The 25,055-nt window shown below is 43.7% G+C and overlaps 1 protein-coding gene across 2 annotated transcripts in view; it reads left to right on the forward strand.

Moving 5' to 3' along the window:
- Positions 1–881: 881 nt before the first annotated feature.
- The window catches only part of LOC139373590 (septin-7), a 37,769-nt gene continuing 13,595 nt past the window's right edge, over positions 882–25,055 (forward strand). For both annotated transcript variants that reach the window (XM_071114268.1, XM_071114269.1), the window contains exons 1-2: positions 882–989; positions 15,369–15,475. In XM_071114268.1, the coding sequence (XP_070970369.1) occupies positions 980–989; positions 15,369–15,475 (117 nt within the window). In that variant the 5' untranslated portion in view covers positions 882–979. The remainder of the gene's footprint in view (positions 990–15,368; positions 15,476–25,055) is intronic.

Raw genomic sequence — 25,055 nt, forward strand, 5'->3', positions numbered from 1 at the left:
GGCGGTCCTCATGAGAGCCAGTTTCATTATAGCGCTTGATGATTTTTTTTGCGACTGTACTTAAAGAAACTTTCAAGGTTGTTGAAATGTTCCGGATTGACTGACCTTCATGTATTAAAGTAATGATTGACTGTCATTTTTCTTTTCTTATTTGAGCTGTTCTTGCCATAATATGGACTTGGTCTTTTACCAAATAGGGCCATCTTCTGTATACCACCTCTACCATGTCACAACACAACTGATGGCTGAAATGCATTAAGAAGGAAAGAAATTCCACAAATGAACTTTCAACAAGGCACACCTGTTAATTGAAATGCATTCCAGGTGATTACCTCATGAAACTGTTTGAGAGAATGCCATGAGTGCGCAAAGCTGTCAAGGCAAAAGGTGGCTACTTTTTAAGAGTCTCAAATGTAAAATATATTTTGACTTGTTAAACACCTTTTTTTGGTTACTACATAATTTCATGTGTTATTTCATAGTTTTGATGTCATCACTCTATTATTCTCCAATGTAGAAAATAGTCAAATAAAGAAAAACCCTTGAATGAGTAGGTGTTCTAACCGGTAGTGTATGTGTTGCCACTATAGGGTCACCCACTAAAGCAAATTTACAACTTTTATTATTAAAAAACATAATAGTCACACCATAATTATAATTTTAAATACTATGATATGATAATTTGTCCATATCGCTCAGCCCTAACATGTTGCTATTTTTTGATATCCTGTTCCTGTCAATTCATGAACTTTTAAACAGTTTTTTTTATAGGCCAGTGATATCACAGCTGTTGTGGCGAAGTCAACAGTATATCCAGTCTTTAGTTTAGCGTTGTTATCTCCCCGGACAGTTGGGAAGAGCATTCATGTTTGGTTTTTGTCTACAGCAAGAGAAGCTCCTGGAAGGTTATGTGGGCTTTGCCAATCTCCCAAACCAAGTGTACAGAAAGTCCGTCAAGAGAGGCTTCGAGTTCACTCTCATGGTCGTGGGTGAGTAGAGATATTTGCATCTCATTTTATGTCCTTTTTTCTAAATAAGACCCCACATAACAGAATAAATGACCTGTTATTTATCTGGGAAAACAGATGGAGGATTTACTGCTGTGTAAAAAGCTGTTTGCATATTACTTTATGAATCAGCGAAGTATGCATGAAAATTGCCGTTATAGAGGCTCCACTGCGTCCCAAATAGCACCCTATTCCCTATGTATTGCACTACTTTTGACCAGAGTGTGTAGTATGTGGGGAATAGGGTGCCATTTGGGATGCAGTCCCTGTTTGAATGATGTGGACACATCTGTGTAAGAAATGTATGTGGATATGTAATATAGCCTACATATGGCTGTCTGCCATAGACGTTCATGCTTCCAGTCCAGCAGTATTACATTTCAGTCAGGAAATTTATCATGCTACAGTGCTGGCAGTTGGCTGTTAAAATGCATTAGCGATGCTTTCTCTTGAGTTAGGATAACTTGCCTTGCACGTAAAGCGGGACTCAAAGAAACCATATTTTAAACAAATGTGCTTCAGCAATGGAGGGTAGTCAGGGTTTATTTCCTCCGTGGTGTGTGTTTGTGTGCGCATGGTGTGTGAGTGTGGTGTGCCTTTTGGATTGTGGGTGGGAGGTTTCCTGTAATTCCATTCATGCAGCCAGAGTTGGAGACTGAACAGCTGTAGGGAGAGAGGAATGGAGGGAAAGAGAGAGACGGAGGATGCAGGCACCATTACATCCCTGCCATTCTCCACTCCACTGTTCTCTGTTCCATAAGTCTTGGCCAGAGTACAGTGCAAACTGGCTCTAACCAGAATAGAAAGAGGAGTGGGAGGCCCCGGTGCACAACTGAGCAAGAGGACAAGTACATTAGAGGTTCTAGTTTGAGAAACAGATGCCTCACAAGTCCTCAACTGGCAGCTTCATTGAATAGTACCCGCAAAACACCAGTCTCAATGTCAACAGTAAAGAGGCGGCTCAGGAAACCAGTTTGCGCTGTTCTGTGAAGGAAGCCGTACACAACGTTGTACCAGATATTCAGTTTCTTGGCAATTTCTCGCATGGAATTGCCTTCATTTCTCAGAACAAGAATAGACTGACGAGTTTCAGAAGAAGGTTCTTTGTTTCTGGCCATTTTGAGCCTGTAATCGAATCCACAAATGCAGATGCTCCAGATACTCAACTAGTCTTAAGAAGGCCAGTTTTATTGCTTCTTTAATTAGCACAACCAATTTCAGCTGTGCTAACATAATTGCAAAAATATTTTCTAATGATCAATTAGCCTTTTAAAATGATAAACTTGGTATTGGTGAAGCTGACCTGATATCATACTGCAGGAAGGAAATACACAGTATCTGATCGTGCATGTTAACCCTCTGCTGCTCCCTGTGGCGGGCGGGCTGTCGAGTCAACCCATGCCCACATGTCTCCGGGCCAGGAGAGGGGGAACAAGAGAAACAATGAGAGGGAACGCCTGCCTGGTATTCCCAACCCATTGCTGTCAGTCTGAGTAGAGTTGAGCAGCATTCAAGTGGTCCCTTGCTGGAGTTTTCCCCCTGCTGCACTCTCAGGAAAAATATGGTTATAAGTGCAATTTTGTATGTAGCATTTAATTTGAATGGCAGAGTAATTGGTGAAGCTGAGCTTCTGTCATGCTGCAGGAGATGCAGTATCTGATAGTTGTGGTGTGTTTCTCTGTCAATGTGAGTGTGTGCGTGTTTTCTTAATTAAAACTTCTTAGGGATAGCCCCCTTTAATTTTCACCTAAAATGACATACCCAAATCTAACTGCCTGTAGCTCAGGCCCTGAAGCAAGGATATGCATATTCTTGGTACCATTTGAAAGGAAACACTTTGAATTTTGTGGAAATGTGAATTAAATGTAGGAGAATATAACTCAATAGATCTGGTAAAAACCAACCGTTTTTTTCCTTTTCTACCACCATCTTTGAAGTGCAACAAAGATCCCACTTCTAGCCATCACACTGGTTGTAATTCCGATGGTGTCCACAAGATGGCAGCAGTGTATGTGCAGTTTCAGACGGATATCTTGAAGTATGAGCGAACTACATGACATTTCGTGTGAAGTCACACAGGTACATTTGGGCAAATCGTGAAGGCGACAAATTATATTATTTTTCTGCAAGAATATCGTCAAATCTGTAAACTTGGACTTTGATTTAGCTTTTCCAGTAGTAGCCTTATTTTAAGTTCAACATTTTCAAAACAACCAGTTTTCATAACTCTGAATATTCTTATAATTTTTGTCCAAAAGGAAAAGGCATGCTGTTGCACAAGGTTAGCAGCTACATTTTGCAACAGATACAGGGTTTTCGGATACTCCCGTAAAGCCCAGCTCATTGGTTATCTAGCTAGCTTTGTTTGACCCCGATTTGGTGCTTATTTGACAGTTAGTGGATCAAAGTCAGTCGCTCTCTGACCAAATTTGGTGTCCTATAGGATATACTACACCCCTAATGATATAATGAATTCTGGTTACGTTCTAGGATCTCTGAAGAATACATACGAACGTGATTTGACTGGTTGAAACTACTTTTAGGGTTAGATTTAAACAGATTCCTTTCTTGGCAAATTGAAAGAGTGGAAATACCAAATTGATTGTGCATGCTATGTTGACCGATTATGATTTTTCAACGCTGATACTGATTTTATTGGAGGACCAAAAAAGCCGATAACGATTAATCGGCCGATTTGTAATTAAAAAAAAAATTATTTGTAATAATGAGAATTACAACAATACTGAATTGAACACTTATTTTACCTTAACATAATACATCAATAAAATCAATTTAGCCTCAAGTAAATAATGAAACATGTTTAATTTGGTGTAAATAATGCAAAAACAAAGTGTTGGAGAAGTAAGAAAGCTAACGTTTCAGTTCCTTGCTCAGAACATGAGAACATATGAAAGCTGGTGAGTCTTCAATATTCCCAGGTAAGAAGTTTTAGGTTGTAGGAATTATAGGACTATTTCCCTTTATACCATTTGTATTTAATTAACCTTTGACTATTGGATGTTCTTATAGGCACTTTAGTATTGCCAGTGTAACAGTATAGCTTCCGTCCCTCTCCTCACTCCTCCCTGGGCTCGAACCAGGAACACAACGACAACAGCCACCCTTGAAGCCGCGTTACCCATGCAGAGCAAGGGAAACAACCACAGGCTCAGAGCGAGTGACGTTTGAAATGCTATTTGCGCGCACTAACTAGCCAGCCATTTCACTTTGGTTACGCCAGCCTCATCTCCGGAGTTGATAGGCTTGAAGTCATAAACAGCGCAATGCTTGATGCACAACGAAGAGCTGCTGGCAAAACGCACTAAAGTGCTGTTTGAAAGAATGTTTACGCGCCTGCTTCTGCCTACCACTGCACAGTCAGATACTTAGATACTTGTATGCTCAGTCAGATTATATACAACGCAGGACACGCTAGATAATATCTAGTAATATCATCAACCATGTGTAGTTAACTAGTGATTTATGATTTATTGTTTAGTGCTAGCTAGCAACTTAATGCTAGTTTAACTCACCGTTCCTTGGCCGTCATTGAAAATAAAAATGTGTTCTTAACTGACTTGCATAGTTAAATAAAGGTATATACATTTTTTTTTAAATACAGATTTCCGATTGTTATGAAAACTTGAAATCGGCCCTAATTAATCGGCCATTCTGATTAATCGGTCGACCTCTACTTTTTAGGTTATGGAAACGGATTTTATCTAACAAAATGACACCATGTTATCTTTGGGAACCTATGGATGATAAATCAGAGCAAGATTTCAGAATGTAAGTACACATTTCCCCTTCAGAGGTGAATTTATCAAACATATCGCGGACAAAAAAGTGTTAGGAGCTCTCAACCAGTAGCACGGCTTTTCCCCCGCAGTAATAGCTACTGTAAATTGGACAGTGTAGTAATATTAGCAAGAATTTAAGCTTTCAGCCGATATGACACTTATATGTACCGACATTCTCTAAAATCTGCGATCGTGACACAAGGTGCTGCATGATTACAACTGTCCCTTCGACCGGACGTCGATCCGTAAGATTAATTACCAGGCAACTTATGTAATGTCCCTGTTTGCATTGTGAAGTGTGCCAAGGTATTTCAAAGGCACCTGCATACTAGGTTCAGTTTTCTCATAGCCGAACTCGGCTAGGCGACACAATCGTCTGTGCCTTACATACTTCTTTAAAAGACCTTCACTTGAAAAATGAGAACCATTTAGTACTGTTTGCCCCTCTTGAGATACCTTATTAATAGCATAGCCAGTATATACTTCATCAAAATAGTCCTTATTAATCTAAGACAAATTTGGAATCAACTTTGACGTTTGAAGAGGGCTTAGTTGTGCAATTTTACATATACAGTTGAAGTCGGAAGTTTACATACACCTTAGCCAAATACATTTAAACTCAGTTTTTCACAATTCCTGACATTTTATCATAGTAAAAATTCCCTGTCTTAGGTCAGTTAGGATCACCACTTTATTTTAAGAATGTGAAATAGTGATTGATTTCTTTCTTTCATCACATTTCTAGTGGGTCAGAAGTTCACATACACTCAATTAGTATTTGGTAGCATTGCATTTAAATTGTTTAACTTGGGTCAAACGTTTCGGGTAGCCTTTCACAAGCTTCCCACAATAATTTGGGTGAATTTTGACCCATTCCTCCTGACAGAACTGGTGTAACTGAGTCAGGTTTGTAGGCCTCCTTGCTCGCACACACTTTTTCAGTTCTGCCCACAAATCCTCTATAGGATTGAGGTCAGGGCTTTGTGATGGCCACTCCAATACCTTGACTTTGTTGTCCTTAAGCCATTTTGCCACAACTTTGGAAGTATGCTTGGGGCATTGTACATTTGGAAGACCCATTTGCGACCAAGTTTTAACTTCCTGACTGATGTCTTGAGATGTTGCTTCAATATATCCACATAATTTCCCCCGCTCGTGATGCCATCTATTTTGTGAAGTGCACCAGTCCCTACTGCAGCAAAGCACCCCCACAACATGATGCTGCCACCCCCGTGCTTCACGGTTGGGATGGTGTTCTTCGGCTTGCAAGCATCCCCCCCTTTTCCTCCAAAGAACATTTCTCCAAAAAGTACAAGCTTTGTCCCCATGTGCAGTTTCAAACCGTAGTCTGGCTTTTTTATGGCGGTTTTGGAGCAAGTGGCTTCTTCCTTGCTGAGCAGCCTATAGATACTTTTGTACCTGTTTCATCCAGCATCTTCACAAGGTCCTTTGCTGTTGTTCTGGGATTGATTTGCACTTTTCGCACCAAAGTACGTTCATCTCTAGGAGACAGAACGCGTCTCCTTCCTGAGCGGTATGATGGCTGCGTGGGTCCATGGTGTTTATACTTGCGTACTATTGTTTGTGAACGTGGTACCTTCAGGCATTTTGGAAATTGCTCCCAAGGATGAACCAGACTTGTGGAGGTCTACAATTTTTTGTTCTGAGGTCTTGGCTGATTTTTGTTTTGATTTTCCCATGATGTCAAGCAAAGAGGCATTGAGTTTGAAGGTAAGCCTTGAAATACATCCACAGGTACACCTCCAATTGACTCATGATGTCAATTAGCCTGTCAGAAACTTCTAAAGCCATGACATAATTTTCTGGAATTTTCCAAGCTGTTTAAAGGCATAGTCACCTTGGTGTATGTAAACATCTGACCCACTGGAATTGTGATAAAGTGAAATAACCAGTATAAACAATTGTTGGAAAAATTACTTGTCATGTAAAGTAGATGTCCTAAACGACTTGCCAAAACTATAGTTTGTTAACAAGAAATTTGTGGAGTGGTTGAAAAATGAGTTTTAATGACTCCAAGCTAACTTCCGACTTTGAATGTAACTAAGATGTTTTGTGCAGAATTTCTCAAGTGAAAATGTTGAATGACGACAAACATTTCATTGAAGAATCCCGTCCGTAGTTCCCACTCCAAGGAGTAGCACTGTTGACCAATCACAACGAATGTTCGTGGACTGGGCGTAAAGCAAACTTTTGTATACCATCCACTGTGGCAGGTAGATTAAAAATAAAGAATCTACCAGCCCAAATATTTTTGTGTTCCGTAAATACACAAAGAAATACAAACTGAGCATGCTTAATCATTTTTCTAAAACAACACATGTATTACTAGTTTGAAGTAATGTGGTATATTGCTCAATTTAATATTCTGTGACCCTGAGTATTTAAAAATAAATACCAGAAACCAAATGTTTAGTTGCCCTAGGGTTGTAAATTTTTGGGAATATTCAGAGTGGACACTAAGTGGAAATTAACGGGAATACAGTGGCAAAAAAAACAGTTTGAACCCTTTGGAATTACCTCTCTTTCTGCATAAATTGGTCATAATCTGATCTTCATCTTGGTCACAACCATCAGTCTGATTTAATCTAACACACAAACAATTATACGTTTTATGTCATTATTGAACACACTGTGAACCCTTGGATTTAATAACTGGTTGACCCTTCTTTTGTCAGCAAAAACCTCAACCAAATGTTTTCTATAGTTGCGGATCAGACCTGCACAACGGTCAGGAGGAATTTTGGACCATTCCTTTTTACAAAATTATTTCAGTTTAACAATATTCTTGGGATGTCTGGTGTGAACCAATCTCGAGGTCTTATCACAGCATCTCAATGGGGTTGAGGTCAGGACTCTGACTGGGCCACCCCAGAAGGCCTATTTTCTTCTTTTGAAGCCATTCTGTTGATTTACTTCTGTGTTTTGGCTCGTTGTCCTGTTGCCTCAATTGGTGGACAGATAGCCTAACATTCTCCTGCAAAATGTCTTGATAAACATGGGAATTCATTTTTCTGTCAAAAGCAGCCCAAACCATGATGCTAACTCCACCATACTTTACAATTGGGATTAGGTTTGGATGTTGGTGTGTTGTTCCTATTTTTCTCCACACATAGTGTTTCGTGTGTTCCAAACAACTCCACTTTAGTTTAATCTGTCCACAGAATATTTTTCCAGTAGCGCTGTGGAACATCCAGTTGCTCTTTTGTGAACTGCAGACGTGCAGCAATGTTGTTGTTTTTTGGACAGCAGTGGCTACTTCCGTGGTGTCCTCCCAGGAACATCATTCTTGTTTAGTGTTTTAGGTATCATAGACTCATCAACAGAGATGTTAGCATGTTCTAGAGATTTCTGTAAGTCTTTAGCTGACGCGAGGATTCTTCTTAACCTCATTGAGCCTTCCTGCGCTGTGCTCTTGCAGTCAACTTTGCTGGACGGCCACTCCTAGGGAGAGTAGCAACAGTGCTGAACTTTCTCAATAATAGACCATTTGTCTTACCGTGGACTGATGAACATCAAGGCTTTTAGAGATACTTTTGTAACCCTTTCCAGCTTTATGCAAGTCAACCATTCTTAATCTTAGGTCTTCTAAGATCTTTCGTTCGAGGCATGGTTCACATCAGGCAATGCTTCATGTGAATAGCAAAATCAGTGTTGTTTTTTAATATTGCAGGGCAGCTCCAACCAACGTCTCCAATGTCGTCTCATTGATTGGACTCCAGGGTAGGAGACTCCTGACTCCAATTAACTGTTGGAGAAGTCATAAGCCTAGGGTTCACATACTTTTCCCAACCTACACTGTGAATGTTTTTAAATTATGTATTCAATATAGACAAATACCATTATTGGTGTGTTATTAGTTTAAGGATACTGTTTGTCTATTGTTGTGACTTAGATCAAGATCAGATTTCATTTCTTGACCAATTTATGCAGAAATCCAGGTCATTCCAAAGGGTTCACATACTTTTTCTTGCAACTGTATATGGGAATTAATGGAAAAATATGCATATTAATACCATTTAAATGTAGATTTTTACATTGGATATATTTGCCATATCATATGAGGACAGAAACATAAACCTTGTACCTTAATAATAATAATAATATGATTAAATCCTTCCAATAGAAATATATATATATATATATATTTAGTTACGAATTGACCTGAGAACTCTTCACATGGGATGGTCTTCACTGTCACTTTCCAACCTTGTTGGGGATGGCTTGTTGTCAGGCTCAAAAAGCCAAAAATTTGCCCTGATGGCCACCGATTTTTCAACCCTTGTGTTGTTCAGCCTGTTACATGCTTTGGTGTGTGTGTTCCCAAACAAGGACCAGTTGCGCTCTGAGGTGGCTGATGTTGGTGGGATTTGGAGGCTGATGGAGGCAACAGGGGAAAGAGCTTCAGATCCACAAAATCCCTTCCACCAGGTGGCTGATGAGATATGTTGGCACGACTGCCACATTGCATCTCCATCCCAAAGCCCTTGCTTGGAAGTGTACTTCGCCAGACTGCCATGAACCTTGCCCTCATCCAGGCCAAGGTGGGAGAGACACGGTAGTGATGAAGTATAGGCCTTGTTGATCTCTGCACCAGACAGGATGCTCTTGCCAGCATACTTGGGGTCCGACATGTACTCTGCACACTTCACACTTTTTGATGCATTTCAGAACTGCTGTTTCCTCTGCTTGGAGCAACAGTGAAGTGGGCAGGGCAGTACGGATTTCTTCTCTTACATCTGAAAGCAGAGTCTGAACATCAGACAGGATGGCATTGTCTCCCTCAATCTGTGCATAGGTTTAGGTTTCAGGAGTTTCAGGCTGCTTACTCCTCTCCCAAAATAAAAAATCCAGGAGGATCCTCTTGATGGGGCTGTCCATATCACCAGACTGTCATATGGCCATTTCTTTGAGAGACTCCTTCCCCTCCAGGAGACTGTCAAACATGATGACAACACCACCCCAACGGGTTTTGCTGGGCAGCTTCAAGGTGGTGCTCTTATTCTTCTCACTTTGCTTGGTGAGGTAGATTGCTGCTACAACTTGATGACCCTTCACATACCTAACCATTTCCTTGGCTCTCTTGTAGACTGTATCCCTTGTTTTCAGTGCCTTGATGTCCTTGAGGAGCAGATTCAATGCATGAGCAGCACAGCCAATGGGTGTGATGTGAGGGTAGGCCGCCTCCACTTTAAACCAAGCAGCCTTCATGTTCTCAGCATTGTCTGTCACCAGTGCAAATACCTTCTGTGGTCCAAGGTCATTGACTGCCTTCAGCTCATCTGCAATGTAGAGACCAGTGTGTCTGTTGTCCCTTGTCTGTGCCCTTGAAGAATACTGGTTGAGGGGTGGAGATTTCAATGACTACGTTCCTCCATTGAGTAAAAAAAAACTTCTGATTCCAGGAGGACCATGAGCTGTTGCTATCGATAAGGTGTCTCATTCATCATTTTCACCTCGAATAGAAGTAGAGGGACTTTTTTCAGAGGTTGCTTGTTGCGTGCGCTGAGGGAACTTTATGCACTTTGCCAGATGACTCTGCATCTTTGTTGCATTCTTCACATATGATTTGGCACAGTATTTGCAAATGTACACAGCATTTCCTACATTAGCTTCAGTGAAATGTCTCCACACGTCAGATAGTGCCGTGGCATTTTCCTGTAAAGATTTGATAAAAAGTGTAAAAAAACAAATACAATTCCATGTACAGATAAATATTTAAGCAGTTAGATTAAACAACTCCTTTGTAAGATAAATGTCTTAAAATGAAACATGTATGGTAACAGGTGAATTAACACTCCTCAGTTAGCAGGCTCAAGCAAGCTAAAACCCACATGGTAGTAAAAACTAACTAGCAGAAATTGTTAACAAGTTAGAAATGATTTAAACACACTTTGCTGTAGGCTACTATTTACTAGGTAACAAAAAATCATGCATGTGATATAAAAACTATTCACCCCACCCAGTATTGTAATCTAAATTTACCAGAAAGCATGTAGTCCTTGGCTCAGAGTGTAGTAGTGTGGGCTCAATAGCATCTCATTAGTGAGCAAGATCTTGAGAATCAGCTGTACATGTGATGGAAGAATGCATGCAGAGGGTTGCAATTCCATTGAATTGGGGATAGTTTAACCAAAATATGCCACAAGACCTAAAATTGCCTCATGTGTATCACACAAAAAAGGTTCACTGTTAACTTTTTTCCAGAAATGTACTGCCCTTTTTTAAGACTACCTTGGTAACAGGGCCACTTGAGTCATCACATGTGCCTGTGAGAATGTATAGTAGAGGCCAACAATGTCTCTTTTCTAGCATTGGGAACCAACTCAAACATTGAAAAGCAACCTAGCTTTTGAACAAAACAATGTAAATAGCCAAGAAACATGAGGACAATATCTCACTTTAGTAGACTTTCAAGTAAATTAGGGCAACTTTTATGACTGTGCGCATTGCTTCTAAAAACTGATCTTTCAGCAGTGGTGGAAAAAGTACCCAATTGTCATACTTGAGTAAAAGTAAAGATAAACCTTTTTTAATTGAAAATAACTCACGTTAAAGTCACCCAGTAAAATACTACTCGAGTAAAAAAGTATTTGGTTTTAAATATACTTAAGTATCAAAAGTAAATGTAATTGCTAAAATGTACTTATTTCAAATTCCTTAATTCCTTATTGCGAAAGGCACAATTTTCTACATTTATTTTTATTTATTTAAGGATAGCCAGAGGCACTCTCGAGCACTCCGACATAAGTTACAAACGAAGCATTTGTGTTTAGTGAGTCCACCAGATTGGAGGCGATAAGGATGACCGGGGATTTTCTTTTGATAAGTGCATGAATTTGCCCATTTTCCTGTCCTGCTAGCTATTCAAAATGTAACATACTTTTGGGGGTCAGGGAAAATTTATGGAGTAAAATGTACATCATTTTCTTTAGGAATGTATTGAAGTAAAAGTAGTCAAAAATATTAAAAGGAAAGTACAGATACCCCAAAAACTACTTAAGTAGTTTTACTAAAGTACTTTTCAGCACTGTCCTCCAGACAGGCAGTGTTGCTGGGCAAGGTGGGATTTATTCAAATTTATTTGTGCATTACCAGATATTAAACAAAATGGCAGAAATACTTTGAAAACAACGATAAATTATAGCTCTCACTTGTGCCCATATTTGACCATTTTTATTAAATTCTCACACCAGGAGAGTTACCACTCGCCAACGTGGCTGGTGAATTTAACATTCTTACCCGCCGGTGCCAAAATCTACCCACGTTTGGCATGTGGCGGGTGTTTTATTTTAGGCCCTGGACGTACTTTGGCTACCAAACTTCGACAGCCCAAAAATGAAAATGGAACCCTGCCAAACACCTAAATTAACAAAAACGTCTCAACTTTGTCTTAATATATGCTCAAACTGTTTCAACTTGGAAGCAAAGCGTTCGAAAGGCTAAAGGCTCTCTTGGTCAGAACTGATTGTCGGCAGCCAAGTTAGTGACAGTGGGCTGCAGCAGTCGGACGTTTGCGTCCGTCTATAAAAGTAAATATTTGCCAATGATTTACCACGTTTGCCCCAGGATTGACCTTGATCTTGGCTAGAAGGACTACCGCAGCAAACCCTAGTTCAGCTCATTGTGCCTCGGTTAACACATACTTTTTAATGCGTTTCGGTTTTTATCTTCTCTGGAAACTATGTCCCTCACATAAACACGTAGGATTTCAGGGTTTTGACTCGCTCTCTGACTTTCTAAAGGAAATTGATGCGTTCGCCACAAGATATTTAAAGATTGTCACGTGGTAGCCAGACATGTTTTTATAGTCATTTTTGTAATGTATTCCGTATTTGAAGGGGAAATAACCCATTTTTCAATACACACACACGCACACACACTTTACCTGCACGTTAAACACAGTGAAAGCAGAATGATAACCTCAGCCAGTTGCTACTGTCCCCCTCCTAACAGAACAGAACCACTCTTCATTTCACCAGTCGGTGCACTATTTCCTGCCCCGTGTCACTGCAGTAGAAGGCAGCACCGTCAAATGAACTGTCTCCCCTCTCCAATACAAACTTTCTCCTGCTTCCCCCTTATAGCCCCAGCTAGCCCCTCATCTCCTTGCATGCAGAGCAGTGTAAAGCTCCTCTGAATAAGCCCCCATGGTTTACACAGCTGCTGAAAATGTCCTTTAAAGGAAGTGTGCTGCTGGCTGGGCTGGTCACTGACCGAGTAGGGCCACTGGCAGGGATGGGCCAGGCAGGACTGCACTGAGAGAGGGCCATGGTCATGCTCTGGTCTGGTGGAACTTATGAATTCTACTTTCTAGGACGGGTCACATAAACCAGCTTAGCTTCCGTTTCTAGCTGTATGACCCTGAGACTGACCCTTCACCTACTACTGTTAACGGAAGTCTGGTCTGGCTCCATATTCCCAGTAACATCCATACCAGTGCTGATGATGCCATCCCAGTGTAGGGAGATCCCTTACCCAGGCCCCAGCTATAGGCCTGTACTACCCGTTTAGGGAGATCCCTTCCCAGGCTCCAGCTATAGGCCTGTACTACCTGTTTAGGGAGATCGCTTCCCAGGCCCCAGCTACAGGCCTGTACTACCAGCTTAGGGAGATCCCTTCCCAGGCCCCAGCTACAGGCCTGTACTACCAGTGTAGGGAAATCCCTTCCCAGGTCCCAGCTACAGGCCTGTACTACCAGTGTAGGGAGATCCCTTCCCAGGCCCCAGCTATAGGCCTGTACTACCAGCTTAGGGAGATCCCTTCCCAGGCCCCAGCTATAGGCCTGTACTACCCGTTTAGGGAGATCCCTTCCCAGGCCCCAGCTACAGGCCTGTACTACCAGCTTAGGGAGATCCCTTCCCAGGCCCCAGCTACAGGCCTGTACTACCAGTTTAGGGAGATCCCTTCCCAGGCCCCAGCTATAGGCCTGTACTACCAGTTTAGGGAGATCCCTTCCCAGGCCCCAGCTACAGGCCTGTACTACCAGTGTAGGGAGATCCCTTCCCAGGCCCCAGCTATAGCCCAGTATAGGGATATCCCCCATTATCATTTCCATGACATAAGGATTTAAGAGGCCTCTCTCTCTGCTAACATTCTGCAACTCCAGCTCTGAATAACCTACATCAGCTCTTATATCCCTCCCTCACCCTTTCCCCCGTCCTTTCTTCATCTCTCCCTCTCCTGCAAAGAAGCAAACCCGGCTCTGTAGTCTGACTAGCCAACTTGTTCGCTGGCATCCCGCCATCCTTCTTTCTCCTCCCGCCATCCCTCGTATTCCCTTCCTGCCCTCTATTCCTCACTCCATACTCCCAGGAAGAGAGATGTGTAATGTTGTGACCAGAGCTAAGCTTCCTCTGCTCATCATTGCTGCTGCTTCGGACTGTATCTGGACCAGCTTCACATGCATTGAGTGCTGAATCCCAACTCACTGTATCCGCTTGAGCCTGCCATTCTGTCAGTTTATAGTTTCCCTAATGCAAGCTGCCATTTTTTTAAGACAGGCGTATTTCAGTTTGCTGTTTTCACAAGACCACAACCCGCCCCTTCCCCACCCAGCTCTCAGCAAGAGGAGTAGGCCCTAAATCTGTCTTGCATCCTGAAGAAATACCCACATGGATGATCATATCCACCTCATTCCTCATAACAGCCTGACCGCTAAAACATTTCCATTGTGAGGTCAGTGTGGCTCTAGCCCTGGCTGGAAACATTTACCGTGTGTAGAGAACCTCTTTCTAAAAGGTTTGAGGGAGAAAGAGGGCTCTCCTTTTGTGTGGTGCACACAAAGCGTTTAGTAGCTGGTTAATTGGCAGTAGTGAGTGGTCGATCGATGCTGGGCTGAACAGCACGGTCGATGCGCACACACACAGCAGTGAGCTGCGGTTCTCTGTGCCAGCCCAGCATGTGTCTCCAGCCACGCCCCGTTCCATCACACTGTTCCCTTTGTTCAGCCTCTCTCATTGGCACCCCGTCCCTACGCCAACCGTTGCTATGTATACTTTTGATGGTGTTGCGTTACCTAGAGCCACCTGGGATTGTTCTCTGAAAATCTGAATCTTTCCATGAGAGATTATTGAGCTGTTATTTTATCCAAGACAAATGTCCTAAATTAGTTTGTGGTGAGACGGTCGCTGTAAAGGTATGATGACTATGCCAGCCTTTTAGGCTTTCCTTATCATAGTCCCTGATTTAGATTCCTGAAATGCAGACAGGAAAATAATCTGACTTGGGAAGAAATATATTCAGCCCCACTCGTCCTCTCCTGTCTCTCTCCTTCTCTCCATCTCATGTTAAAGCTTGTCACTTCACTTGAGGCAGCTCAGATGGATTGATTTCCTGTTTGAAAAAGCTTGAATGTGAAACATTTTAAAGAATTCTAAACACTGTGCAGGGCTTAGGACTACATCTGGAGATGCCATGTTGCGACTGTCTAGTGTGAAAACAAAGAAGACCAGTAGAAAGACCATTAGAAAGACCAGTACAGTGTGAAATACACCTCTTGAAATGAATCTCTCCCTTTCTCTCCCCCCACCTCTTTCTCTAGGTGAATCTGGTTTGGGGAAGTCTACACTGATCAACTCCCTCTTCCTGACAGACTTGTATTCACCTGAATACCCTGGACCCTCCCACAGAATCAAGAAGACAGTACAGGTAAAGACTACGATACCCTATTGAATTGGTTTATTTGAATGGGAACAGATAGAAACACAATGAATATAGGATCATCTGATGTGCTTGTTGCATCATAGCTGGAGCTCATTGTCATCACCCTACTTCTTTCTCTCTTGGAATACACTATCATACTTCTGTCCCTTTTGTAACCTTAAACACATGAGTAGGCTCACCCCTTCCCCTCCCTTTTTAACAGGAAATCGCCTTTTTATTTTCCCAAAGGAGTGAAATATTTCAGTTCACTCGCCACATTAAACAAGCTGTTTCCCCATTCTGTTGCTTTAGGTGCAGGGTGATAGCTAGGTAATGTGTCTCCATCCTGTCTGACTACCCATAAGTCCCTCTGTTGGCCGAAGAACTGCCCTCCTAGTCTGGTATATTATCTGATGTTGAGGCACTCTGCCAAGTCAGCCGTATTTATTAATGCTGGAGCCTAAAGGAATTCATACCAGTAGGTTTGGCCATAATCTGTCTGACGCAGAGCTGGGTCATGTTCAGCCATGACATAGAAGAAAATGGTCCGAAACAAGGATCTACTATCTGAAAGCTCCTTCTTTTTCCGTTGTAAAACATTTTGCTACTGTGTGCCCTAATGAACACGGCCCTGTAATAGATGTTTCTCTGGGATCATTTAACCCTGACATTGGGCTGGTTAACTGCTGGTGCCCCAGGCTGTGGTATCACAGGTGTGCCACAGCCAGCTCCCACCCAGTCCTTTTGTGTTGTTTTGGGTTATTGATGTCACAGCCCTGGCCCTCCCTCTATTACATCCCGGCTCTCTGACATGCTGCTGGTGAGGCTTCAGGCCACTCTTAAGAGTAGATGCACTGACAGGATAACCTGTTACCACCGCTGCCCTGTCGTCTGTCTATGAATAGCAAGACACCTGCAACCAGTTTATCTACTTAGGCTAGGAGGAATGTCTAGCACTGCTGAAACCATACAGAAGATCAGGTGTGGGCGACTGACTCATCGACTGGGAAAAGCAACTGTGTGCAAAACAAATAGCAACAGGGAGTTTTTGGCTGGAATAGAGAACTAGTACTTGACTGGAGTCATGCTCCTCTCCTCTCCGTGGGTGTACTGACTACTGAGCCAGAAGTTAATGTTCCGGTCAGGGGAAGTGCACTAACTGGGCTCCGCTGCCTGATGGCCGCTGCTGTTACACTGTAGCCAGAGGCGCACACACACACACACACACAGAGAGCTGTAAAGGTGCAGAGCCAGGGGTTGACGTATTTGTTTTCTAGTCTGCAAGGAGGAAATTAGTCCACGCTGATGGATGAGCCCCAGTCAATCTGGGAAATCGTTTGACAACCAAGGGGTTCACAACCAGAACACCACACTACCTGTGATTTATGACACACACTCACAGTGTCATTCTCATAAAGAGAAGCAGTGGAGGGGTTGAGAGAGATTATAACAGAACATCTGCTATTAGGGAGTTTCCTATACTATTAGGGAGTTTCCTATACCTATACCAGTGTGTTTCTACTGGTGTGGTGGTAGTGGTTTGACAGTAGATATTCCCTCTACTACTTTGTCTAACCTCTATATTCTCTATATTCTCTTTCTGTAGTATCTGGTTTAAGCTGCTATGGCAGAGGGTTGATCTAGTTGTAGCTATGGGGGTGAACTGTAACACCAACCAGAGCCGTGCTGTGTGACTGAGCCATCTGCTCTGCTCTCACCGCTATGAATCGCCAACCAGGAGAGAGACACTACCACCTCCTCTCACTACCACCTCCTCTCACTACCACCACGTCTCACTACCACCTCTCATCCAGGGCTCTCTTGAAAAAGAGATTTCAATCAGTGTGACTTCGCTGGTAAAATAAAGGATAACTCCAATCCCTTCTCCTTTTAGCTAATCCTTGGTTCCCTCAGTGTTTCCCTTTGTGAATCCCTCAGTCCTTAAGAGCCCTTAGTCAGGCTTAGTGTTGACCAAGCCTTAAAGTCTTGACATTTCACCAGGCACGTAGTCAGAGTTGGAGAACAGCTCTCCAACTCGCCTCGCTTGGCCGTCTCCACTCGCTGACACTGATTTCCAAGAGGAAGTTGTGCTGTACATGTAGGCTGAGGTGTCACATTGATTTGTTTTTGAAAAAGAGAGGGACTAAAGCAGGGGTGGGGAAACTACGCCCTGGGGGCCAGATTCAGCCCGCGAGCCCGTTCAATCCAGACCAATTTAGCTAAGGAATCATGTGTTGGGCTTCTGAGTGCCTTTTAGAATGGGTGAGCATATGAGTCTGTCTGTCTGTGTGTGTGAGTGATTTATTTGAGAGGCATGTGAGCATAGATTCGTTTTTGTGTGTGTGTGTGTGTGTGTGTGTATACTGTACATGGGCCAGGTGTGTGAGAACTCTGTCACACAGAGGATTAGGTTGTGATGGACTGGCTCCCTGGCCGGGGACGGCAGCAGTATGACAGAGAGAGACTGAGCCTGCCAACACCTCATGCCTTGGAACATCTCTACACCGCAGTATTTATGCCCTAGTTCAGCTCCATCAGTGATAATGTTAGCACTGGAGAGACTACAGTGGGCTGGGTAACTGCCCTCTAACGGCCCTGTTAGATGGGGTGGCCTCCTCAACCATGTTGAGAAATACCTTTCTTCTCACGTCCAGTTTTATCACTGACACTGTCATGTTTCTGGATGTGGAATATTCAAACATCTGTGAAACAAGTGTCTCTAAAACATCCGTTTTGCAACATGTCTACACCACTGCAGACATCTATTTGTAAAGGCCTGTTTTGCTGAGAGAGCTGCCTGTTATCTGTTTGCCGATCTGAGCCCAGGTTTCAAAGAGACAAATGTTAATAAGAGGATTCCAAATAATGTCCCGTCCTGTTGGTTTATTCTGTTTGGCTTGCAGCTGCTGAATGAGTTACCCAACTCTGGCCACACACACACTGGCTGAAGAGCTCTGTCTGTCGTTGGATCTCATTTAATGTGTCAAGTATGGCCTCCAGGCCAATTCCTGGTGTTGAAAGCCCAAAACAGCCCGCAGTGCGTGTTCGTTTGTGTGTGTGCCAAAGGATTGGCCATGCACACACAGCGCAGAGGGGTGCTCCAAACAGACTGTTTCCTGTGATGATTGAACGGGTGATAAAACCATGGGTCTCTTATCAGAGCTGGACTACATGTCTCTGAGACACACACACACACAAACAGTTCCAAATATTATGACGCCACACCTATCCGATGACAGATTAGTCACACGTTCTACCTGGCTGGAACGTTTCTCAATAGGAGAATGATTAGTCATTGATGACAGTTTGTAATGTTGTGTACAGGCCAGAGTGGCGTAGCCTGGGGGCCAGTCTCTATCATGCCAGCAATTCCATAAGGCGTTGGCAGGCGAGCAGAAACCGACAGGCACCCAAGCTAAGGTAGGTGAGGATCATGTGTTAATAGTGCTGTAATGATGTCATTGGGCTGGTCCTGGCGTGCCTGTGGAGGCTGTGAGGGGTAAGGCGTGCCAGGATAATGTACTCCGACCAGCCTATTGCTTCAGAGCTGTGGAATCCTCAGTGTACTGGTGAGTCAGTTTTAGTATTGGTAGTATTTTACTAGGATTCCCATTAGCTGCTGCTTACGCAGCCGTTACTCTCCCTGGGGTCCACATGAAACATGACGTAATACAGAACATTATGGACCGTAACTCAAGGACCTACACTTTCATACACGTAAGACTTAACAGTCCATTCTTAATAACCTTACACACAGGCCAGCACGTACAGACTCTTTAGTTCATCTAACATGTTAGAAATACCACCCAGTGGGTCTCTTGTGGTATAATGGTAACCTTGGTGGAGTTGTTCGTTTTAAAAAAGGAACATAGTCACACAGGATTGGCGCCGTTCACCCAGGGAATGGAGTCCCATACACATGTTGCCTCAGCAACCGTGACAGCCTTGACTTTTCGTTATATTTTACTCACCTCCAGATATAGTGGGTTGCAGTGAAGTTAACTTAGTGGTGCTGAACATAGTCGGAGCTATTCATGAAATGAAAAGGGTCCCGTACATAAAATACTGGACTTTCGTTATACGTTATAGTCACCACCAACTGTGAAGTGTGACTTGGTGGAGCTGCATAAAAAATGAAGAGGCACACCGGGGCGGGGCCATTAATAAAGGAACCGGGTACATCAGTTTCTTCCAGCTAAAGCCTCCTCTAGCTAGCGTCATGTGGCAAAAAAGACCGAGACCTAAATCTAATATCTCTGTTCTTTTCTCTCCACTGTTTCTCTTAGAGCCTGTTTGAGTTCAGCTCCATGGAAACATCTTATCTTTAACCCAAACACCAGATGTTCTCGGAATGGAGAGGAGTAGATTTATTTATTTGATTATTATTTGGTCAGTAAGGAGAGGTTTTGTTAAAGCTAATTTTGCTGATTTGCTTGAGTGATTTTGAGATGGCAGGAAGTTCCACGCAATCATGGCTCGATATAATACTATGCCTTGCATTGACCTCGTTTTTGATTTTGGGACTGTGAAAGAGACTTGTTGGACGTCTCTTAGGGTACGACTGTCTGTCTGAACTGTATGTTAGCTGATTGAATAGACCGTTTGGGAATTTTTTACACATGAATATTTCTTACAAAAACAAGAAGTGACACAGCCAACCTCTTTTCTATTCCTGGGTTGACTTCCCAGAGTTCTTTGTCTTTGTTTGAAAAGTCCCAAGTCCTTACTAAGGGCTCTGGATCTGAAGGTTGAGGGAGGAAGAGGGAGGATCTGATCTCTGAGCATCACTACATGCTAGCATGCCAGTTGAAGAAGAGGAAGTTGTCATAGCAGTAACAGGAAGTAGTACTGAAGGTGCCAGACTTGTGGTTTACCATCTCATGAAGACGACATGACTTGATCAATGGTTAGCCATCTACTTTGACCTGCTTCCTAGAAACATCCTCCATGGAGGATTAACCACATTCTATTGTACCTCCCTTTTTGAAGTTGCATGAAAGTGATCCTGTTTCTGTGATTCACAGCCAATAGAAACATCGCCTCTGCCTCATCCCTCCTCTGCCTGTGTGTGTGTGTGGTATTCTATGTAGCTAACTTACACCCACAGAAGCTTGGGCATTTTAAGGGGCTTCTCTTGTTTCATCTCTCGTGTGATTCCTCTCAACACTACAGTCTAAATCTCCACTAAGCCCAGCACCCACCAATTTGTTTACCTGTGCATTACACATCCTTAAGTACTTAAAGTTTAAACGAGATTAGAGCGTGTGAGTGTCTGTGTTTTCTCTGCATCGTTTGGCTTCAATAGTGAACATTATTCCAGAGGTTTCCTGATAAACTTGGCTGGGTCAGGATCCCAGAAGGGAAGAGTTGCTGGTGGGAACTCTACGCTTGTTTATCCTAGAGGGGAAGAATGAATAACGCCTTCTTTTTTCCATTTTTCTTCTCTCCAGGAACCACAAACTGAGCTTTCACATAGTTGTGGTGTCTTTTGTTTCCCAGTCGAGCCAGAGTGATGTGATGAAACCCAATGGAATGCATTGGTTGGGTAATGAACAACACACCCTCTGGGATCCATCCAGATCTGTTTGGAGGCCTGAAGACCTTGGGGTGATGAGGGCTATGCTATATTGTTTGTGTTGAAGGGACTGGGCTAGCCTTGTCCTAGATGTGTTCGTGCTGTTCAGCCAACTTTAGTGCTCATTGCCACCGACCGTCATAGGAATTGGCTGAACAAATCTGGACCAGGCTAGGGCAGGCGTCTGTGTGGGTAATTAACAGATGTAGAGGGTACGGGAGGAGGAGACTAGGCAGATGAGGCTAGCGCTTAACATGCTAATGTCTGTCTGTGCCAGCCTAATGTCATATGACACAGCTGAGCCAACCAACCGTAGCAGAGAGGAGTGTGGCGGAAGCGGTCAGGCCTCTTCCATGTCTGTCTGTGAGATCATTGTGGTCAGTCGCTTAGAGGCATGACTCACTGTTAAGGAGAGAGGGAGGTGGGGAGCGAGAGAGCAGGGGGATAAGAGGGAAAGGGAGAGAGGGGGTAGGGAGAAGGAAGAGAGGAGGGAGGGATTAAAAGTCTGTTTGCAGATTCTTTACTAGCTGTTTACTCAGCACTGATCCTTCTCCTAACATTACACTGTTTAGTACCATCTCTAACTCATTCCAGACAGGGAGTGGTCCATGTCGGTTGTTTTATCCATTCAGCATCTCACACTAGCATCGTTCATGACACTGTAAAGGGTGCAGTCGGTTGAACAGCATGAATTAAACTTTAATTTTTTATGCCACTGTCAGTCGATGCTATGGTGGTGCCTAAGAAGATATTTGTAACCTGTTTTAGTTACAACAAGACAGACTAGAGGGGTGTGAGTGAGAGAGCGAGAGAGAATAGGGAAGGAAAAAGTCCTACTCTGGTGATTAGAGGACCTGCTTGAGGTTTATGTATCTCCGCCAGTAGCTAGCAGCAGCTGGGGTTAGAAGTCAGAGGTCAAAAAAAGAGATGGGAGGATCTCAATGTGCCGTCTCGATTCCTGTGACAGGTCACGGAGCTCAGGGACCGCAGCGCGCATGCACATACACACGCACACAGTGTGAACTGGAATGAACAGCTGCGTTTTAGCAGGGTTTAATGGATGAGGAGGTCAACGTCTCACACACTGTAAAGAATCCTCTGGCCCACCAGCTCCAGGTGTCAGTGTCTGGCTAGGGTGGGGTCGACAGATGTGTCATCACGCTGCCCTATAAAAAGCTGTGTGCATTCCAGCGCTAACGATTGAGTGACTCTTGTCAACCGACTCCTCTGTAGATTTATTGCTTGGACATTTATATTTTCAAACCATTAAAAAAAAATATATATATTTTTTTTTTTTACCTCATCCCATCATTTTCCCTGCAGTTGGTAGTTTAGCTGTTCTTTGGCTGGAACATACACACAGTGGTTCACACATGCAACATATCAGGCCTCTACACTGACCTTTTTTACAAGGAGCACGTGTGCACCTAAGTTGACAGATGTAGGTGCACGCAAATAAACATACTTGAGATACTAACCCTCACGTTTTTCTAGACGCACTGGTGCTCCTAAATTCACATTCCAAGTCGTACAGTCAAATATTTAGGCGCATATGCAAAAGAAAAATGATCGTACTGCATATCATCAGTGTTTTCAAAACATACTTAAGAAGAATAATGTGTCCCTGAACAAAGGAGGGGTCAAAATCAAAAGTAACAGTCGGTATCTGGTGTGGCCACCAGCTGCATTAAGTACTGCAGTGCATCTCCTCCTCATGGACTGCACCAGATTAGCCTGTTCTTGCTGTGAGATGTTACCCCACTCTTCCACCAATGCACCTGAAAGTTCCTGGACATTTCTGGGGGGAAATGGCCCTAGCCCTCACCCTCCGATCCAACCGGTCCCAGACGTGCTCAATGGGATTGAGATCCGAGCTCTTCGCTGGCCATGAAAGAACACGGATATTCCTGTCTTGCAGGAAATCACGCACAGAACGAGCAGTATGGCTGGTGGCATTGTCATGCTGGAGGGTCATGTCAGGATGAGCCTGCAGGAAGGGTACCACATGAGGGATGTCTTCCCTGTAATGCACAGCATTGAAATGGCCTACAATGACAACAAGCTCAGTCCGATGATGCTGTGACACACCGCCCCAGACCATGACGGACCCTCCACCTCCAAATCGATCCCACTCCAGAGTACAGGCCTCGGTGCTAAGCTCATTCCTTCGACGATAAACACAAATCCGACCATCACCCTGGTGAGACAAAATCGTGACTCGTCAGTGAAGATCACTTTTTGCCAGTCCTGTCTGGTCCAGCGACGGTGGGTTTGTGCCCATAGGCGACGTTGTGATGTCTGGTGAGGACCTGCTTTACAACAGGCCTACAAGTCCTCAGTTCAGCCTATTGCGGACAGTCTGAGCATTGATGGGGGGATTGTGCGTTCCTGGTGTAACTCGGGCAGTTGTTGTTTCCATCCTGTACCTGTCCCGCAGGTGTGACGTTCGGATGTACCGATCCTGTGCAGGTGTTGTTACATGTGGTCTGCCACTGCGAGGAAGATCAGCTGTCCGTCCTGTCTCTCTGTAGCGCTGTCTTAGGTGTCTCACAGTACGGGCATTGCAATCCATTGCCCTGACCGCATCTGCAGTCCTCATGCCTAAGGCACGTCTGTAAGCTGTTAGTGTCTTAATGACCGTTCAACAGGTGCATGTTCATTGTTTATGGTTCATTGAACAAGCATGGAAAACACTGTTTAAACCCTTTACAATGAAGATCTGTGAAGTTATTTGGATTTTTACGAATTAACTTTGAAAGACAGGGTCCTGAAAAAGGGATGTTTCTTTTTTTGCTGGGTTTAGTAGATCATCTGCATACATTGACACTTTGTGCTCTTCACCAGCTCGGTGGATTCCAGTGAATGATGGTGATAGTTTTAAGGCCAAGGAAAGCGGTTCTATTGCAAGAGCAAAAAGGGGCAGGGACATAGGGCATTCTTGACGGGTCCCTCTGGAGAGGGGGAAGTATTTTGAAGGTTGAGAGTTGGTGTGTACGCTAGCCGTAGGAGCAGAGTAGAGCAGACGTATCCATGAGATGAAATTGGACCCAAAACGAAATCTTCCCAAAATCTTAAATAATCCCACTTCACATCAAGAGAAACAACAATTTGGGGGTGATAATGTTCAAAAGCTGTCGTACATTGGAAAACAGTTGTCGCCCTTTGATGAAACCCATTTGCTCATCAGATATGACATCCTGAAGGCAGGGTTCCAACCGGCATGCTAGAACCTAATTACTTACCATCAGCGTTCAAAATTGAAATGGGCAGATATCCACCGCATTCCGTTAGATCTTTATCTAATTAAGTATAAGTGAGATAGAGGCTTGGGTTAGCGTCGGGGGGGAGTCCTGTGATAACGAGTCGGTGAACATATCTGACAGTAATGGGGCGAGTTGATCTGAGAATGTTTTGTAAAAATCTACCGGGGAAGCCACCAGGGCCAGGGGCCTTGCCACCAGGGCCAGGGGCCTTGCCACCAGTGCCAGGGGCCTTGCCACCAGGGCCAGGAGCCTTGCCATCAGGGCCAGGGGCCTTGCCATCAGGGCCTGGGGCCTTGCCACTTTGCATTAACTTTAGACCCTTTGTTATCTCATCAAGATGCAGAGGGTTGTTCAGAACTGTACTCATGTCCATATCAATGGATGGGATATCCCAAGTTATCGAAATTTTTAAAATGGTGTTTATGTTCACGGATGAAATGTCACTTTTCCGTTGCTCTTTGTTAGCCAGCCAGGGGGTGGCCAGCCCACAGTGGGGCTGTGTGGGGGAGAAGAAGCCTTTAGCTGGGGCCCAGCGGGTAGGTTGGAGGTAGAGCAGCCGTAACCCAGCCTCAGGCCTAAACCACAGGCATTCTACGTGCTTTCTAAGTGGAAGGTGACGGCTCAGTTTAGCTGCTGAGGTTAAACTCAAATGTGCTGCTCTTTGAGAAACTATGGGCTGCTGGCTGGGCTGGCCTTCTCAAAATGGTCCTACAGCAATGAAGTATGTCATTAAGTAAAAAAAAGGATG

The sequence above is a fragment of the Oncorhynchus clarkii genome, chromosome 18, assembly GCF_045791955.1.
Source record: "Oncorhynchus clarkii lewisi isolate Uvic-CL-2024 chromosome 18, UVic_Ocla_1.0, whole genome shotgun sequence".
Classification (NCBI taxonomy): Eukaryota; Metazoa; Chordata; class Actinopteri; order Salmoniformes; family Salmonidae; genus Oncorhynchus; species Oncorhynchus clarkii.